The sequence below is a fragment of the Carlito syrichta genome, unplaced genomic scaffold (genome assembly GCF_000164805.1).
Source record: "Carlito syrichta isolate Samal-C Ts95f unplaced genomic scaffold, Tarsius_syrichta-2.0.1 Scaffold130543, whole genome shotgun sequence".
In the NCBI taxonomy this organism is placed as follows: Eukaryota; Metazoa; Chordata; class Mammalia; order Primates; family Tarsiidae; genus Carlito; species Carlito syrichta.
Window position 1 is genome coordinate 67,966 of NW_007074639.1, and position 21,255 is coordinate 89,220.

Below are 21,255 nucleotides of genomic sequence, written 5' to 3' on the forward strand. Positions count from 1 at the left end.
CGTTAGGCCCTCCAATCGCAGTCCGCCGTCCGCGAGTCGCGCGGGGGCCGGGGTGGGGTGAGATAGACCGAGGGGCGGAGCCGCGTGACGCGCAGGCTCGGGCCAATGCGGGCTCTCCCCGCCCCTCCGCCGCGCCGGGGTCCGCCCCGGGCCCGTCCTTCTCGCAGGCTCTAGGCCTTTGTCGCAAGGGGGGCGTGTCCCCAGCCAAGCGCTGGGGCCCAGGGTCGGTGGCGCGCTCGGATCTACGCCCCGGCGCCTCAGGTGGGTGCTTCATTATGGGAAGTCCTCAGGACATTTGCCCCAGTGCTCATTTTAGAGGAAAGGTTTGGGTCTAGGAGTCTGGTAGCTAAAGTTCGGGGATTGTTGTCTGCTTCCTTTTCCACAATTTTTGGATGCGTAGAACCAAGCATTGTGCCCAGCTTCTGGTTCCAGAACTTCTACTTCTGTAAAGAAGTCTTTTTGGGAAAATGAGCATTGATTTTAGTAAGAATTTTACGTAGAATTATGCAGGTTACCAATATGCGAAACTTAGAATGTGGTGTGAAATCAAAAAGTCTCAGAACTTTATTCTGACTGTAACCTCCTACATCGGTGCATCAAGTATCTGTTCTGTGTTACCAAGCCATCCCAGGTGGGTACTTTAAGAAAATAACCCACCCCCAAAGGAATTACTAGAAAAAATAAAAATAAAAGGGCATAAAAAAATGCAAGCGCCAATACTTTATTATTAGATTCAGCACATATAAAAGTACTCTGTCACACTGCTATAAAGCTTCAAATGCTTACTCTAGGTAGTAGACTGGTTTTTGTAGTAGACTGGTAACGGAACCATCACCCACCCCAGCCCATGATGAGTAAAACTGTGCGTCATACATCAATCTCTACTGAATCTAATCTACTTTGTAACTTCTTTTAAAGTTTTCGTTATTTTTGAACAACAATGATCTCTAAAAGACAGAGATCATCTATTTTGACTTTTGATAGTAGAGGTTTTGATTAATGGTACCAAGCTCAGTAATCATCTATCTTACATCAACAAAATTAGATTGAAAGTACAAATCTAATTATTTGTTCAAATCTAAATATTTGAACATTTTATTTCTAAACAAAATTTCTTTATTGTGGGGGTGGAACTCACAATATCCTTATTTCACTTTCAATTGTTCTAAAGAGACCACAATTTAACAATGTTTTCTGAAAAGCACTAGAGTGAAATTAACCCCAGTCATGAGAGTCTAGACTCAAAGCCTCCTTTTAAAATTTCCTAGGGCTCAAAGGTGATACATATGAGAGGGAATACAGAGTCCTGTGGCTGTCCCACAGAAAATTCACTCCTACAAAGAAAGGAGATGGCCTAGCCTGCTGAGACCCAGCATCACCGCAATCTTGGGATGATAGTAGGGTTGGTAGTCACTAGTGTAGAACAGACTCAGTTAAGAGAAGGCCAGAAGATGTCTGAGCAAGACCAGCATGCTCACCATGATTTCCATTCAAGCCAAGTAAGGAAACTTCAGTCCCTTCTTCCTTTTTTCAACTAATTGCTTTCAAGGTGTTGCAAACTTCAAAAGTTGGCCTGTACTTCCAGAGGTGGCAGAGAGACCAGGAGAATAGATCTCTGTTAACAACAGTTGTCATTTAATTTTTTTTTTTTGAAAGTACTTTATTACACATAGGACACAGCACAATGCCAGTCGTAATATATTTGTATTAATAGGTGAATGGGTAAGGCTGGTTTGTATCAACCCAAGCTATTCATCTTAAATTTGTGTTGTTCATGGGTTCATTCTGTTTTCCTAGAAACCAGAAGAACAACGTGGCACACAGTGATCTCATCTATCCTTAGCAAACTTTAGCTCTGTGATTGCAATAGTAGATGCAGCAATTCCCCCTTTGACTATCTCTTTACTACTTCATATAATAAATTTGCCTCTATCCTAAGCCCTGAAACAGATCTCTAGTTCCTTTTATAAATGTGCCTGAAGCATTCCTTAGATAGACAAGGATGAGTAAAGGTATCTTTAGCCCCCCATAACAGAGCTCTATTCTCAGTCCTTATAAAGCTCTCCAGAACTAACTTGCCTCTAGTTTGCAAATAGGGGGGAAAGAATAACTGCTAATGGGGCCAAGTATCTTCTTTTGTACGTGTCTTTCATCCCTTTCCTTCAAATCATTGTATATCCAGCCTGGCCCCAAACTACTTCAGAAGTGGAATTTGACCCACTTCACTAGATAGTAAGAGGTCGTGTACTGCCTGTACACAAGGATTTAGTGTTCTGGAGGACCGAAGGACCAGAAGACTCAAGTGCGTACATTTCTTTTTCAAATATGAAATGAATATAAATTATAAATGGAGGTAAATTGTTTGCTTGACTTCCACATTTAACAAAATACAGAGTTTTTCAAGTTGTTAGTGAAAACATAATCTCTATCTTCAGTAGTGACTTAAGATTCAGATGTATGCATAGCATGTCTATACCATCTCATGTATGTACACATATGACTATGTCACTCATATCTACCTTTAAACTTTGGCATTAGATGTTGACAACAGAATTGTACCTCTTTGAATGTCTCTGCTGTCCCTTTTTTTTTTCCTCTCTCCTTTGCCCCCACTCCCACTCCCATCACACAGCACTTGAATTCTGCTCCTAGTCTTAGAATCAAACCAGAAAGTCTGGGGAGTCAGATTGTGTGTTCATAAGTCATCTGGTTATTCTCTAAGAATTTATATCCATTCCCTTATCTACCATGACCATTCCATATGTTCAGAACACTTACAGATATTCTGAGAAATATTCTCAGAAAACTAAAAGTATAAACTTATTCTTCAGGGGCCAGGTAAAAAAAATGTGTTGTTTTGAGTGGTTTCGTTCTAAACTCTGTTTTGAAAACTGAGTCTACCTTCTGGTTGTTCATAGTTTTTCTTGGTTTGTGCATGTGTGGGCAGTTTGAAACAGACCATGTTTGGATTTAGACGGATTTCTGTGTATCAGACAAGCTCTGTAACCATAACAATAAAGAATCACCAATAACTCTGGACTGGATTCCCCAGAACTGGATTAATTAATGTGAGGACTTAAAATCCCAGTATCTAGTATTGATATGTCAAAGGCCAAGATGCTTTCCTTCTAATAAGCAGCCAACTAATATGTTAGAGGCCTATTTAAATAATTATCTGTGAGATAGTCCCAGCAGGCATCCATCCACATCACATGTGAGGGGGAAGCCCCCCAAAACTGGAATTATCTTTTGAAGGGCAGGCCCCTTGTATTACACTCAGAATTTGTTCCTCTGGATCAAACAGTCAACCAAATTTTTATCTGGAGGTTCTGAGGAGGTTGCGTCATGATGTATGGAAGAAACGTCCCAAGTTGTGACAAACAGGTGACTGGTTCTTCCACCATGACAACACACCTGCCCACACCGCACTGAGTGTTCAGCAGTTTTTGACCAAAAAATGGCATAACCCCTGTGCCCTACCCTCCTTGTTCACTCAATCTTGCCCCAAACAACTTTTTTTGTTGTTTCTCCAAATGAAAAATGTTCTCAAAGGGTAACGTTTTGCCAGTGTAGAAGAGATGAAACAAAAAACAGCAGAAGGACTAAAAGCCATCAAAACTGACAAGCTCAAAAACTGTTTTGAGCAGTGGAAAGTGTCTTGATAGGTGTATTGCATCAAATGGAGAATACTTTGAAGGTGACTGAAGTTTAAATATGTAAGAATAAGTACCCAATTTTTAAATAAATAAATCTTGGGGTTTTTTGGGGGGGTTCCTCCTTCATACACCCTCTAGCTCTGTCCCCATGCCTTCTCCAGAAGTGATGTAAGGGTGAAAAGAGTAAGGGTTACAAAACCCAGGACTGGCACTGTTTACACAGAAAGGAGGATCCATCAGTAGCGTGACTCTTTAATCATTGTTATTTACAATTTATCATCTGACAGACTTAAAGAGAATAAATAAAGAAAAGGAAATATACAGTTGGTATCACGTTGCTTTTTCTAATACAGAGAATTTTTATGTATTCTATTTTGGAATGACTATGATCGCTTCAAGCAGAAATTAAATCCTTTTGCTATTTACCCTTTGACAATTCACATCATCTTCCAAAGCCTGAAGAATAAGGCCCAGATGTTTCCTCATCATAGGAAGAGTGCACCACATTGTTGCAGAAACTCAGTCCTCAGAAAAAGTTACCAGACAATGGGATCGAAGAGTAGGATATCATGAATAATAAAGGACATAAAGCGTATAGGCTAGATTACAAACTCATGGTGTGTCCGCAGGAATCCCCTCAACTTTCAATTGTTTCCAAGCCTCTCTTCAAGAATATGGTTTCACTTTATCCCATTGTGTTTCCCTTGATTCTCTGAAACTTCTTCCTTGATATGTAACTGTGTTTGTGGGTGAGCATTGGCTGGATCGGGACTCAGGTCAGTCTCCTATGGAGGCACATGACTGTTGACAAGGTGTCTGCAGGAGAAACTGGATAGCTCGTTTTAAATGGGCTGTGATTTTCTAGTGCCCTGTGGGGATGTACCTTTCATTTGCTGTCTACGTACCCCAAAGAACAAGGTATTTCCATAGATTGAATTCATTATCAGAAGGTATACAAACAGAGGCCATACTTTACCAGGTACAAATCTGAGCATTTTTTTCTCTTTCCTCATTTGAAAATAAACCCTGTATATTACAGTAAAGCAATTCTCCCTAAATTCACCCTAGTTGTGCTGGATTACAAGTTTCTGTTTCAGTCTTTTATTCATTCAAAAAAACCAATATTCAGCGAATATTTATCCTGTGCTCACAGTGTCTTAGGAACTTTATAAAGACACACACTATTATAAACTTGGGGCCCTTAAATAGAGAACTTTAAAGTGTCATTGCAAAACTCAAAGCTGTAATCAAAATGGAGCTTCAACTTTTCCCCCAGGTTGCTGCTGTGTTTGCAATTTAATGTGGCCCAATGTGGTGGTTATTCCATTTAATAATAGATATTTAGGTGAATGAAACTTCTCTACCACTCTGAAGCTAGTATTTTATCAGATGCTGGAAGTCTATAAATTGTATTATAGTCCCTCCATGAACTACCTCTGGTGCCATTAACCAGGTGCCACCTAATTCTTGACCAAGATACTGGTTTACTCTAAGTCCTCTGCTTGTTACCACTACTAATCCTACTCACTTGTAGGCACTGTAGGAGTCATCTAGAATATCGCTTTATACCTGGTTCTCTAGCCAACAAGCTATGGACAGGTTTTACCATCTTTTGTGTTGCCTAATCCTTCAAAGTTTTTCTTGGATTGTTTCAGATGCCAAACAGCCGAAATAATCAGAAAATGTGGAAGCCATGTAGATAGGATATAGCTCATTGATAAAGGAACAGATTATTTTATTATATTATTATTCTGTATTCTCTTTCCTGCTGTATCCAAGCAAAGCCAGATTACACATCAGCAAGAATTAAAAGTATCTATCAACTAAATGAGTACACATGGGGAAACTGGTGAAATCTGAATAATGCCTGTTGTTTAGTTAATAGTATTATCCTAATACCAATTTTCTGAAAATGGACGGTGGTTAAAAGTGGACTATGTAAAATGTTATAAAGTGAAGAAAACTGGAACTAGGGCAAGGCCATTCTACTATTTTTGCAAATTTTTGTGAGTCTTAAGTTACTTCAAAATAACAAGAATTTTTTGACGCATACAGCAACTAAACAATTACCCACAACTCTTTTGCCACCAAGCAATACAGCTAGTTACAGCCGAAAATTCAAATTAAATCAAGTGCCAGAAATCAAATCACTGTGAACTACTTCAGTCTCTTTCTCTCTTAATCCAGCACTCCAAAATATTTACCAAGTGAAAAAGGATTTGTCTTTATAAAAATCTTAAATTTCAATTCAGAAAGATTTCCCAGTAAAAATTAGGATCTATATCTTCCCGGAGATACAGGAACATCAGGGATCTGCCATGCACTGCCAGAGGACAGAAGTCTTACTGAAAAGATTCAGATGGCAACTTCTAAGTCTATAAATCCAACTTATGATCAAAGACTTAAGAGCCATAGATTGTAATTTTCTTCTTTTTTTTGTGGGGGGGTAGTTTTGGGCAAAACAGATGCTATTCTGTTTTAGTATATTTCCTTGGAACATCTTCATCTTTTTCCTTCTTACAGGCACTCCTTTTCTTCTGTTCTCCTTTACTCAAAACACATGGTTTAGACCCACGTCATGGCTGTCTTGTGGGAAGCCTGGATGGGACTAGAAAACACATGTTTCCAATGTGGCATATACCTCTTTATGCAGATATCAGACAAGATTTAATTTTGTCTAATTTATGCCTATCGCTTTAATGTTTGCCTATGGCTATTTTGGGCACAGCAATGATGTTATTAAAAATGAATTTCATTGACAGAGGAAGAGAACAGAACATGAAGATTCATGAACTACCATAAACTCCCAATCTCTAGGTCTTCATTTCCAAAACAGCACTTCCAAAACCAAGTGCATTTCAGGCAAAGAGTTGATTTCTTCTCACCAGCACTTAAAGTGGTCTAGAATGCACAGGTGCTCAAACTGCCTTCCTCACCCACTTCCTCACTTGACCCAAGGTCATTCCTTGATGGTTGCTTATGTCTTTTGCATGACAGACTTGTTCTTTCTTACAACTCTGAAAAACTTTCTTCCATTTCATATATTGTACCTGACTTCATTTTTTAATACTTGTATCATCTCTATCATCCAGAATTTCTTCTTTCTTATTATATCAAGATGCTTAATTTTTCTATCTCCTCTCAAATTTCTCTTTAGAGAGATCTACCTTCTTGCTTCAGAGTGGATTCCCAGCTACTCCAGCTACCCCCGTTTCTACCTTGCTCAACCTACCCCTCTCCTGTGTCTTTCCTGTGCACTCTCCATTCCTTTTTTTATGTAGCCTCCTTTCTAGCCCCTGCTTCCTTCCAACTCATATGCACATTCGTGTACCCCCTTTTTAAACTCCACTTGCATACAACCCTCTTTGTTATACAGTCTTGTACACTGGCAAGTGATCTTTCCACAGATTAAAGACCACATTTGCTCCTTAGGCACCTCTTTCCACTCCAGATCTTTTCTGATCACATGTGTGTCTAGACAGCACAAGATTTCGACCTAGCTGTCAACACATTAACTAGCAAGAGTATAAATTTAGATCTGAAAATCCCCAAACACAATCTGGACAAGAAGAGGGTAACTCACTACAAAGGTCATAATGTCCTGCAATTTCTATCATTTTTTTTCTATCTTCTTTTCCAAAAAAGCCCTAACTTCATTCTCCTAATTCAGATTTGAACTACTTTTAAATTCTACCTACTAAGAATTGCCTTTGTTGGGTCACTTAAGTTTGTGCTATTAACTCTATAGGCATGACTAAGCTAGAAGTTAAACTTGTGTCTGTAATACAAAAGTCTCAGTGCCAGAAATTGAAGACTTCCTCATTCCAGAAAAAGATACATATAGGTATTACATGATAATACATATTGAGCAGCCACCTGGAACAGATTACTTCTATGGCTCAAGGCCAGGAAAATCTAGACATAGTAAGTTCATTTAAAATTTTTTTTTTTTTTTTTTTTTTGAGTCAGAGTCTCACTCTGTTGCCCAGACTGGAGTGCAGTGGCTGCTCCCGGCCACCGCAGCCTCAACCTGCTGGGTTCCAGCGATCCTTCCGCCTCAGCCTTCCAAGTAGCTGGAACTACAGGCGCACACTACCACGCCCGGCTAATTTTTTGACTTATTGTAGAGATGAGGTCTTGCCAAGTTGCCCAGGTGGGTCCCGAACCCGCGGGCTCAGGCAATTCACTCACCTCGGCCTACCAACGCGCGGGATTACAGGCTGAGCTGCCGAGCCTGGCCCATTTTAAACATTTTTTAAAAATGGAATACCCAGTGAATTGGAGCAGAATAATAAAAAGAAAAAAGTGGAGAGACATTAGGCAAAGGAAGGGGAAATGATATTGTTTTCTCTTGCTACATAAGAAGTCACAGCATGGTCTGGATGTAGCCCTACCGGAGGCATGTGAATATAGGCTGAGGTCCTAATTGCAAGTTCCTTTAATTCTAATACAGTTAACATTTACCCTGAAAGCAGAATGTGGCAGTTTCCAAGATAGAACATGTCCAGCCCTGTACATTATCAAATACAATGTAGAAACAACGATGTGGAAATACCTGGTAAACCTAAAGCATTATGCAAATGGCATGTGTTACTATTACTACTAATACAGTGATTTCTTCCATGTTCTCTTTTGGTGACCACAATTTTCAGAGCAGGAGACAACCAGGTTACTGAAACCACATCAGTTATATTAATAGATCCAATTAGATAATTGAATCTATACTAGATATATCAGTACCAGAAGGGACTTCAAGATTATCAAATCCAATTTTCTCATAGGTAAAAAAACAAAATGCAGAGAGACAAAGTGATTTCCCCAAGATAGCATGCTTGGTTTGAGGCAGGAAGAGGATCACAGCTCCCAAATCAATGCCCTTCTGACTCTCAAACCAATGTCTCTCCAAAGTTAGTTTGGGGAGAGACTAAAGCCCAAAGTTATAGGATAACTATGGGGAAAGGTCATTTGCTAGGGTCAGAAGAAGACCTGCAAAATGGAGCTTGTGGACTTGGGATTTATGCTTATGCTGGACCTGGGACAATGCTGAAGGCTGAGCAGGAGAAATACTCATGTTCTGGAGAAACTGCAGAGAGGTGAACTGGTGAAGGAAACAGAGGCAGACAGGTCAAGACTATTACTTCTCACCTTCAGAAGCTTATTTTGTCATCTTTTCTTGTTTTTCCTCAGTGAAAATTATGGGTTCCCTTTTACAGCCTCTCACTGAATGTGAGAATTTGTAGAGTGTGAAAACTCAGAATCTTCTCTGGGGGGATTCCTACTTGGCAGCGTGTCCATTTCCATGAACTCTGAAACCAAAGCCTCATACTTTCTCTTCTGCTGGTTACATCATCTTGGAGGCAAAAATGTGTATATTAAACAGTCGTAATAGGTGCTCAGCCTGTGCTTTGAAGTCAATGACTCTCAGGGTAGGAAGGACATTTAATATAGTCTCATACCACCATATTCCTTGTGTTGAAATACCCCTGTCTTTCTTGCTCTTTCTAGCTCTTCAGTCTATAGTCGGACCTTTTCAGTGACAAAGAGCACCCCATCTCTGGGGGCAACCTATTCATTCTTGTATGTTCTGAATGCTATGTTTTCCCTAATCAGGAACAGAAATCAGTCTCCCTGTAATTACTCCTCAGCCCTAGGCCAACATTTTGGGGACACTCAGAACAGATTGATTCCCTGCTATGCATCACCTTTAGGTATTTATGCCTGAGAAATTCATCTGGGGCTGAATTCAGTCCAAAGGTCCCACAGAACCTTCATCTATTAAAAGATCTGGGAGATTGGGACAAGATGACCCGAAGGGCCTACTGTCAACATATCAAAGCACCAGTCTTCACTGATTAAAAAATCAGGTCTTCACTAAAACACACACATGAAAACGTCTGAACAAGACAACGAAGAGAGCCCTCTGTAGAATCACAAATGAATAATTGATAGCACACCTGTCCTCCATCACCCTCCTTTCCTATGTCCATTATCTATTCAAGAATCCTTCCATGCATGAGGTACTGGTTTTTGGTAAATGATCATTTCCTTCATAAATCCTTACAGCAGACATTCATTCTTATTCATATACCTTGTTGCTTCACATATGAACTTCAACCTTGACTCCTGCCCATGAGTGAACAAACCATCCATTCCAAGAAACTGGGGTTTTTCGAGAATATATCATTCACTTTGACAGAAGAGGGAAATATAGAGTGAGACATGTCCAGTGGCCAAATAAGGCAATCGTCTGTGATTACTGAGTCCTCAAATTCTCCACATCTTTCAAGTGTTTTCCCTAAACCTAATCTCATGTTTTCCAAGACATCAGTATTCAAGTTCTTCTTTCTGAAGATGTTTTTAAAGTGACATACAAAAAATATTGTAGAATCTGCACATTTATAAACACAACCATATTTAACCTTTATAAATTATCTGAATTTTCTAGCCTTTGTTATCCAACACTTTGGCATATTGAGTAAGATTTCTTTTACTAGATTTTCTCTGCCCTAGGCTTTTTTTTTTCTTTTTCAGTTCTTTAATGTAAAAAAAGAAAATATATGTGAGTCGGGAGTAGGGAGTGGACTGGGAAGGTGAGGGACAGAGAGAAAGAGAACAAAGTAAAAAAGCCTTTGTCTCTCAGGTTCATTAAATGTCCAGATGGAGTGGCTTAGGCGTGGGTGAGTGGTAGGTCTTGTTGGAAGGACCTGGGCCGTCAGAATGTGGCCGGGCATTGATGGCATCATTCGTCCCCTTGTTGAAGGAGAAGAAGGTGAATTTCTTGGAACGAGGGACGGTGCTTGGTGTCTCTTCTCCAGCAGCTGAGCATCAGCTTATACACAGAGTCAGGGCAAATGGCCGGTTGAGGGAGGTAAGTCTTCGGAAACAAAAATAAAATAAAAAAGAGAGAATATTAAGAAGAGAGGGAAAAGGGAAGCATTTTTGCATCGTGGTTTGAGTTGCTCACTTTCTTGAACTTGATAACTGAAATGGGTATGGTGTCTATTTTTCCTACTCACAAGAGTTCTAAATCCCATTAGCTAGCCCCTGTCCTGTTCCCTTTGTCCTCCTTAATTCTCTGGAGCAGGATTTCCTGATGGACCATTTTGTGGTCTCTTATCTTCATGCAACATAAAAAACTAAAGCAAAAAGAGATCAAACCTATCTGTGGCCTCCCCATGTTGAGGTTTATCTTGGATGAGTCAATCAGGACAGAGGCATAGTAGCATCAGTGCCTCAACTGGAATAAAATCCTAGCCAGATGCAGAAACTGGGTTGCAGGATGTATCCATGCAACTCTTCACAGTAATGTTCTCTGTGCTCTCCCTCCCCTGTATCGACCCCATTCTAGTGGAGATTGGATTTCTGCTTTACAGCATATACCAACCTCTACACATTTACCCTGCCTATAGCTCTATCCTGAATTCCAGCCTAGGGCTCTACAACATGTCCTCAAATAATGTTTTTTCATTGGTGAGAAGAAAAAAAAAAATGGATTCCTGGTCCAGGCCACTGTCTGTGTAGAATTTGCATGTTTTCTTCATGTTGGTGTGGTTCTTCCCTGTGAACACCAACTTCCTCTCCTATTCTAAAGATTCACATTAGGTGAATTGGCATGTCTACACTGTACCAGTCTGAGTGAGTGTGGGTTTGTGTGTAAGTGTCCCTGCAATGGGATGGCATCCTGGGCAGGGTTGGTTCCTGCTTGGTGCCCTCAGCTACCAAGATGAGGTCTGACCGCTTTCAACCCTGCACTACAATTAGGTAAATAATAATCTTGTTTTTATTCATCTTTCTTACATGTATATATGTATAGCTCACACTCATTTCAATGTTTAATATTGGAAGTGTTTGGGGGTCTTAATTTTATAAATTTAATGATGTTTTATCTTCACAAGTAAAAGGCAAAAGTGTGACTCCCATTGAAATTCTAATGAAGTCTAACAAGCCTTAACTCAGTATGTTACAAATGACTGTGATTATAAAATACTAAGCATTTAAAAAGAAATATTAAATAGTGACATAAGTAAGGGTATAGGAAAACAGACACTCTTACATATTAATGGTGAAACTTAAAACTGGTAAGCCCACATTAACTTTACAGAAATATTATATCTGTTTTGAGCTAACAGTTGTCAATACAATTAAAATAGTAAGTAATTAAAATGATTAAGGTTGCCTTTTTCAAAATCTTATAAACTTAGCAAATAATTGAAGTTACATTTCATAATAATTCATGTTATATTTGTAAAATTTTGTTACCACTTATAACATTAAACAAAATAGAATTTTAAAATATACTTAATTTTGGGTTATTTTATCTCATTTAGACCATGAGCTCTCAAGAAATGTGGTATCTGGGAATTCTTCACAGCTTGTATAAATTGAAAGCAAAAATATCAAATATGTCTTTCAGTTATTTAAATTATTGCTATAGACTCTCAAGCACTTTCAATTGAAGACAGAGGATTTGAGATTTGTCTAATCTATGAGTCCTATGTGTAAAATTTCTTCTAGAAATCATGTTCCTGAAATTTTTCTTCTGCATATCTGCTATGCTCAGAACTTAGCTGTGTAGCTTTGTGACTATAGACTACACCTAGCAGCTGATAATGTGAAGAAGATATTGTACCTATACTCTGTCAGACTTTAAAATTTTGAATACTAAAATATAAACAAAAATGTAATAGTAATTAAATTTAGTAAAGTGTAATAAAATATAAATTATGTTCCATAAGTTAATAAATTAAATTATTATCAACAATTTACACGTATGCTTATAGGTGTGAGAAGTTTGCTCACTATATAATGGAATTATTTGGATTTGTCCTTGGCTTCAGTCAAATATTTAACTTTACTACTTGACCATTTGGTAGTTGGTCAAAATATATATTTGGTGCATCACTAGTATCTAATACAGGTAAAAATGCTGGACCCTTTTAAACTGATTAAAAACAAATAGGAAAAATAAGATCCCAGAAATTATTATAAAGTATAACTTTCATCAAATGATAAAAAGGCATTTTCTTATGAAATGAATAACATAATATTGAACAAATCAATATGTAGGTTTTTAGTACTGAATTAAAATGCTATATAATATCAAGGATACTTTAGATGCAAAGTAGACAGTGTACATGAAGGGGAGTGGGAGAGTATGGCTTTCTGTTGTTGAATGTTTGGTGGTTCAGCTTTGCTACATGTAAGAAAAATAATTTTTCCCTGTGAAATTTTAGTCACTGAACAATAGGTTGGAGAACACTACAAGGCTAATAATATCCCTACCTTTTCCTATAATTTTAGGATACACAAAAATTAGGGCCGTTATGATTAATAAGATTACATTTTCTAACTGAACACACTACCTTTAACTGGTCATGTGTCTTCTAAAGTGTCACTGGGAGGACCAGTTAGAGGCTCAAACCTCATCTGCACATAGACTACTTATGTACCTAATCCTGACTTGTACCCCACATCTCTATAATAAAATAAAATTTTAAAAAAGGGAGGGTCACTGTGGTGGCCAGGAGATATTAGCCTAGGAGGAAAAAAATAAAATAAAATAAACATTTCTTTGGTCTACTCACTTATGTACACAGTAGTAAATTTGTCCTTTACCACAGTAAGAAGGCAATTGCCTCATAACTGAGATAGCTAATTTAGACCCTCTATTGCCAAAATATTTACAGAGTGTAAAGATAAAATTAAATTTCAGGATGCCTCTTATTTTTAATATGCATCACACATTCTCTCTTGTCATTCTCTTATCTTTTGCTTGCTTGGATCTATTTAGGACACAGGGGATCTACTTTTTATTTTTTGCAAGAGCCTCCATCAACTTTTATCATTTTCCAGCTGTAGATGCCATAGTTCACGGGTTTGCTCTCACCAGGTCACTTTGGGGAGGTGCAGTACTCTAGTTACTAGCAAGCTTTAAATTCCAGATCTCACAGGAACTTTAAAAAGTGAGCTACCCAAAGAAAGCTTGAAGTATCTTGGCTAGGCAGTGGGACTTCTTGCGAGTCCTGAGAGGTCACAACAACCGGGCCCAAAGGTGTCCTCCTAGTGGAAGGAGACACCAAGTATAGGATACACCTGCCCATTTCTGGACATACAAGTCTAGAAACATTGCTAGAAAGTCCAAACCAACATCATTTCTTATACTAAGGTATATATTTAATGTCTGCTAGTAGTCCCTTTTTCTTTTTTACACTTATATTTTTTAACCAAGAGGGCAAACCACATGGTCTAGTCAAGAAATAGATCAAACATGAGAGATAGGATTTTATTTATCCCTGCTTTCTGTGAGTTGGGAGAAATCTGACATGACACTTTATGCTCTCTAAGAGTCAATGGGTTGACATATAGATAAAGAAGAGTGTATGGATGCCTAGGGAGGATTTTGGACTTTCATACCATGTAGATAGATAGTGACGAAAGACTATCATCTAGATAGCCCCTCTTCTAGCTCAGGCCTCTTCTGCTAAGTCAGAACTTTCCTTCATTTCTACTTCAAGAGCACACAGGTCCACACCAATCCATCCCAACAGTTCTCACCTGCCTCCCTTGGTCTCGGAAGAACTCTCCAGTATTCTCGATAACCTGTTCATCTGACAGCTGGGAATAGGGCTGCTCCTGGCAAAAGGTGAATGTCTCCCACAGAGTAACCCCGAAGGCCCACACATCGCTTGCTGTAGTGAACTTGCCCTATTTAAGTAAGAAAAAGATGGGGAAATCAGAATAATCTGTGCACAATAAGAGCAGGTTAGATTCATAATCTGGAATTGCCCTCTTCCCCTATTAACAGACAAGGAATGCTGGAATTGCCAAGATATGTGTCAAAGATTGAGAAATGATGACCTGAAGGTGCCAAGAAACAGGCCATTCTCATGATCTCAACTTAGTTCTGCTTCTTGGAGATAAGACCCAAGAGCTGGAAGAAATGCAGCCATTTGCTACATGACTCTCCAGCATTAGAAGGTCACACTTTAGGTTCTGAGGTTGCCTTGGAAAAAAGTCCCTGAGAAAGGCAAAATTTGAATGGGAAGTCAATTGTTTTATATTAGAGATAGAGAAATCTGGCTGTGCCTGGAGAAAGTCTCTGTGTGAATCCAGGACTCTAACTTCTCAGTTTAGTGATCATCCCAGTCTTGAAAGATAAACAGGTGACAACAATGAGATTCAGGTGTAATTAACATGCATTGAATACTTACACATTTCTACTCAGTAAAGACAACAGTACTGTGAAGTAGGTGATATTATCCTTATTTTTTTAGATCAGAAATTGAGACGGGAGAGGTCTACTAAATTTTTCTAGTTAATAAGATCATTAGTAATGGAAAACCAGAATTTGAAACAAGATCCTCAAACTCTCAGTCTAATGTATTGTTTTCAACAACACACAATATCTTTAGAGAGAGCAATGCTTAGTTATCACATTATAAATGCATAGAATATAATGATTCATATATAGAGATGAAAAAGATCTTTATAAGAATTTATGTAAACTGGTATATATCACAGCATCATTCATAATAGCAGGAAATTGGCAAGTACTTAAATATCAAGGTATAGAGACATTAAATTATAGAATACATTCACAAATGGAATATCATGCAACCATTAAAATCATGTTTTTAAAAAATATTTATTAGCCGGGCTTGGTGGCTCAGCCTGTAATCCCATGCCTTTGGGAGGCTGAGGTGAGTGGATTGCCTGAGCCCACGGGTTCAAGACCCGCCTGGGAGCAAGACCTCATGTCTTTAATAAATCATAAAATCAGCCAGGCGTGGTAGCGCATGCCTGTAATTCCGGCTACTTGGAAGGCTGAGGCGGAAGGATCCCCAGAGCCCAACAGGTCGAGGCTGCGGTGGCCAGGAGCAGGCACTGCACTCCAGTTTGGGTGACAGAGTGAGACTCCAACTCAAAAAAAAATAAAAAATATTTATTAACCTTGGAAATTTAAATAATAAAATATTAAATAAAATGCAAAGATAGAGAATTATATGGCATAGACCATCCCAATTATGTTATAGAAATTATATACACAGAAATATATACAAAAATACACGCATAGAAAATAATTCTCAAACAAAATAGACCAAAACATCAATAGTGGTTATCTGGGTGAGTAAAAGAGAATAACTATACATTTTTTCATTTCAAAATTAATTCATCAATTCTCTAAGAAAATGAGCAAGACATAAACAGATCAGCTATAAATGAAGAAAACCAAATTGGTCTAAGGCCTTTCCCTGCGCTATTATAGAAGATAAAAGGCAAAATAACATGTACACACATAGTAGGAAGTAAAAGTTTATGGTCTGACAATTCTTTAAATTCATAATAAAAGGTCTTAGATATGCATGGTCAGAAAATATGCCTCTGAGACATGTATTTGAAATAAAGTATTCACTTGTACAGAATATCAAGAACTGAATAAAAATTATAAAGCAAAGAATGAGAAACTTAAAAAGTAAGTATTGAAGATTATTAAACTAAAACTATGGGTGTTATTCTAAATTATTAATGAGAAAATATTTATAAAATTAATGCAGAAGAAAAGTATTTTCTGTGGAAAACATGCCTTCAAGTGATAAGGTTTGTAATACCCTAAAGTGAGACCAATCAGTAGATAGAAAGGGTAGAGAGAAATAAGAATGATACTAAAGTCCTTATACTTTTCAACTTTTTCTTCTACATTTTCTGTAATTAGTGAGTTACTTTTTTCAGCAGAAATAGGCAAGCATTTAATAATAATAATAATAATTAGTACACAAAGAAAATAATCTCAAGCCAGAGAAACTATCACGGCCTACTGAGTTTGCCTCCTGTGGTCTCAGGTCTGTCCCCACATGCCATGTGTGTGCCTGCCTGCATGTCAGTTGTGAGGGTAGGTCTTAACAATGCTGGGAACTCACCAGCAAGATGCTCTCCCAAGACATCCAGCGGATAGGGAGCACTGCCCGGCCCTGGATCCGGTAATAGTCACCACTGTACAGGTTTCTGCTCATTCCAAAGTCAGCTATCTTGATGGTGTAGTTCTTACCCACTAAGCAGTTTCGTGTGGCCAGATCTCGGTGGACAAAATTAAGAGAAGAAAGATACTTCATGCCAGAGGCAATCTGGGTAGCCATAAACTTCAGGTTGGTATAACTGAGGAAATATACAAGAAGAGAAAGGGTAACCTATGGAAACAGGGAACCATGAAAGATACACATTCTAAAGGTGGCATCCTCACCTTTAGAGGACTTAGGTATCAACCACAACAACCCTTCTCAATTCTTAATGAATCCCTATGCATCCCCCCCAAAGGGCAGCTATTCCATTATTCCCTGTATACTAGCCTGCCCCGCCACCCCAGAACAATGATGAACTTTAAGGCTCACTGCTCTCCAGTTTCAGATCCCAGGTCAGGTACTTTCATGACCACGGGAAAGAGATAGAAGACCTGGCTTATTTACCTGACAGTGGGTACATTGCTAGAGGAAGAACTGGGGGGTTCATGGCGGGAAAGAAACTGATTGAGATCTCCATTCTCCATGTACTCAGTGATCATGCAGAGAGGGTCTTCAGTGATACACACAGCTAAGAGACGGATGATGTTTGGGTCCTTGAGCCGGGACATGATCTTTATCTCCTTAAGAAAATCATTCCTTTGGAGGACACAGACATAGGTAAACTCAGAGGTTGCCAGAGTCAGAATCAAGAGGAGGAAGAATGCACAGCAAGGTCTCTTCCTACCCATTACAACACATCTTGACCTTTTTTCATAACCTTTGAGAGGACAGAGAGATTGGCACATGGAACTGTCTCATTCTACTCCTGGATTATGATGGACCCTTATTCAACTGTTGTGTTTTTGAGAATGAGATTCGTGACTTATTTGCATTTGCATTCCTAGTATCCAGCAAAATTCCTGCCACACAGAAAGTGATTAATACTTGCCGAATCAAATATATGCTGCTAAAAACTACTCTGCGAAGTAAAACTTTTCACTGAATATCATATCTTACGTGCATGAGACTTTAAGTGCATTAAGTGCATGGTTTTTCAAAAAGTCACAAATCACTAGTAATAAATGAAATAATTTTTTATAAAATGAACAACCACCCTTTGATTTATCTGATAAATCTTTATTTTCTGGTACTGGCTTTTCTTCATATGATATGTACCAGCAGTCAGTCACAACATACATTTAGTAGCCTGTCCAAAACAGAGCTGTTTAAAGGTCATGGTGGTAAAGTGGGGTCATTTCAAAATGACTCACTTGGCTTAGACTAGTAGTCATTTGAGCACGTGGTGACAGCTATCCCTGAGCATGAAGCAACAATATTTGGGTTAGTGAGGTTGCTAACCCATATTCCCAAAACCCTTGGGTAGATCAATTATAAGTCTTCTGAGAGTTTCCCAGGAATCCTGGACTGGGAGTCATACAATGTCCATATAAACCCTTGGAATCAATGTAGTCCAATGTAGCAACAGCTCCCCTCTTTCATTCCCTTTTAACCCCCCCACCCACCCCAGTCAGGGGTTTCCTTGGCTTGGTTGGGTTCAGAGTCAAGGACACTCATCATTGCTAAACAAGAGTGGGCACAGGCAGAGGCATAGCAAACCTCACCAATCAGAACAATGAAGAACATTTTTGTCATATCCTGTGCTTTAAAAAACAATACTTGCCAGTTTCTAATTAATTATGTGCTAAGATTAACATAAGGAACACTCCGTCTCTCCATGGGACTCAGAGTATGTCACTTTTCACTCATACCAATATCATTAATATTGAAATTCTCAGCTAAAATTCTAAGCTACCACAGTTCCATTACCTTGCCCTTCTCTCTTCTTTATTCCACATCCTGTCAATTGCAAGACTTTTAATAAATCTGTTGCCATTCTTGGAATTTATAACAACTTGGGGAATAAGAATAATAAACTTTCTCTCATTATGAATATGAGTGAGGCAAACCAAAACAACACAAATGGGGAAATGCATATGTTATCCAGATGTGCAGATTTCTCTGGGACACATACAACCAGCTTTCAACCAGCATGCCTCTCTGGGTGAGGATTAACTCACCAGTACTGTAATGGAAAGGTTGTCAGACAACGGAGTATGGCTGGAAACTGCAATTTATGTAGTAAAGGATCCAAGAGATTATTAGCCAGTTTGAAAAACTGCTAAAGGACTGTGAATCCTTTTGCTTTGAGGTCCATGGGTACTTTTCCAAGTAGAGTAAGCTTCTCATTTTGGGGGTTGCTGGACATAAAAGAAAAGGAGCATAAAAGAGAAAAAAAGGGATGAGAAAGTAAGTAGAGATGTTAAAAAAAGAATGGAAGAGGCTTCGCAAGAAAGGTAAGGTGTGTGGTTGTGAAAAGCTCGTCATGAAGAAGTAATGACATTCAAGAGTACATCTGTGTCTGATGATGGAAGAAGTAGATGGTTGTGTATGTCAGGAAGCACAGTGCTATGCAAGGGAGGTTAGGGAGTAAATACACAGCAAATACTATGAAAAATGTACATTTGTGTTTGAGAGAGTTGAAGAAAAGGAGGAGGACCACAGCTCCTATCAGAAAAAAAGCATAACAGAGAAATGTGAAAGAGCTCATAGATCTTCCCATCTCAAAAGAAAAAATTGCTCACAAGTATCCAGGAGTATTTCTTGGTCTTAAAGATGAAATACATAAAGGAAAATTGAAAATGCAGACCACAGACCTGGCATTCTTGTTCGCATCTGCTCGGAGCATTTTCACAGCCACCAGGACAGGCTGGTTGGCACTGACATCTAGGGCAAAATCTTTGTCTTTGAATTTTTCCATTCCCTCCACTTCACAGAGATGAACCTAGACAAAAGTCATCTAGTCTCAGCATCATCATTTCTCCTGAAGATGTCTCAGTACTCTTGCTGGGCATTTCCTGGAGATAAACTAACTCTTACAACTCAGGCAAAATAATCAAAAGACCGATAAGAAGATATGTGCAACATATCTTTGATTCAAATAATGGATACAATTAAAAGCAGTGGTAAAGTACCCAGCTAATGTGATACATTGCTTTTATATTCCTTATAAAAGAAATATACATTGATTGGAACATTGCAGAAGTGAATGAATGAATCAATAGCATAGTATTTTGTTACATTATAGCTCACTATAAAATGTCATTCAGTATATGTGCTTGAACTCTGATTCATTAGTTACGAGATCATGCAAAACATAAAACACTTTGCTAAGGTAATATTTTAGTATGGGGTTCAGCATTGTAAGTAACTCCTGTCTATTAGTAACAATCTAACAGGTAACCCAGAGGACATATTGACTATATATAACTCTAAGAACAGATGCCACGGACCCCTCCACCTCTTCCAACAACAGACTTACCCAAGGAGAGACAATTAGACACACACTGAAAACCAATAGCACATTCTTATGAAACCAAGTATTCTACTTGGAGATTAGATGGCAGGGTTGAGGAGTTTCTGTTACAACTCAAAATATTGCTTTGAGTTCTCAGAAAGTTCATGAGACTGATGCAAGAGTAAAAAGTTTAATATTACATGCATCACTCTGAGGGCAATTGAGAAGAGTACTCCTCCTTATCTTAGTTGGTGATTCATTCCCTAGTGGGTGATTCTGGGACCAAATGCAGGGGCGAGGTTGTTTTTAACCATTTTACATGTAACTCCCATTAAAAGGAAAAAACAAAATAAAGTGTCTATCAGGCAGCAGGGTGTTTCTGGATAGTTCATAAAAGATGATCGCATCTTGTGGTCCCCACCCTCTATAACCTATTATAACAATTTTTTGGAAATACTAAATACTTTTGAGGATATCTGTCTTGCCTGCCTTAAAAATTCCTGTAGAAATCAGAAGCCCCAGGAACTCCACAGCTATTTGACAAAGAAGAGGTTGACCCCAAAACTAGTCTTCCAGAGAACAATGCAAGGAGAGATAAGTAAAAGATATTCAGTTGTGAATCCACTTCCAGAAGAGACACTTTGTTCCACTGACTACTTTTATTCAACTACTCCCTTTGAGCTACTGAGGACTAGAGATCCCACTCAAAGAGTTAACTCACCTCCCCAAACTGGCCTTCTCCCAGCTTCTCCTTGAAAGTTAAGAGTTTCCTGGGGAACTCTTCCACAGCCACGTCTTTCCCAGAGAGAAGGTCCATGGTGACAGCAGGCACTGAGTATGTGTTGCCTCCTGTCACTCCCTGGAGGTTCACGATGTCAGCCTCTGCATAGTGGGGCACTCCCTCAGGGCCACTGGGCTGGGCTGGCTTCACAATGCCACCGCAGCCTGGGAAGACAAGGACAGCAAGTCTCATTCCAAGGAGGCAACTTTGGGGCTCTCTTCAAGGAAGAAAATCTGAGAGGAGGGCTAGAACACGCCCCGATGACAGCCTGTCTTACTTGGTGACAGTCTAACTTGGAGAATGGTTTTACTTTCTCTAGAGACTTTGTGGCCTTCAGAATGTAGGCCACCATATTATCTCTCAGTCTTCTCCTTGTAATATATGGTCATTAACAACTGCCTTAGTTAACCTTGCGGCATTTTGTGGCAAAGCTATGAGAAAGCTCATGGTATATCAGGATGGGAATAT

The 21,255-nt window shown here is 38.9% G+C and overlaps 1 protein-coding gene across 1 annotated transcript; it reads right to left on the bottom strand.

Annotated features, from left to right (window-relative positions):
• Nucleotides 1–9,816: 9,816 nt before the first annotated feature.
• LOC103250516 (discoidin domain-containing receptor 2-like) lies at nt 9,817–20,979 on the bottom strand. The gene is made up of 6 exons (XM_008049110.1): nt 20,728–20,979; nt 19,366–19,493; nt 17,117–17,308; nt 16,574–16,808; nt 14,211–14,360; nt 9,817–10,530 (listed from the first exon to the last, which is right to left on the bottom strand). The coding sequence occupies exons 1-6, from the start codon at nt 20,977–20,979 to the stop codon at nt 10,396–10,398; spliced, it is 1,092 nt and encodes a 363-aa protein (XP_008047301.1). The 3' UTR covers nt 9,817–10,395.
• Nucleotides 20,980–21,255: the final 276 nt, after the last annotated feature.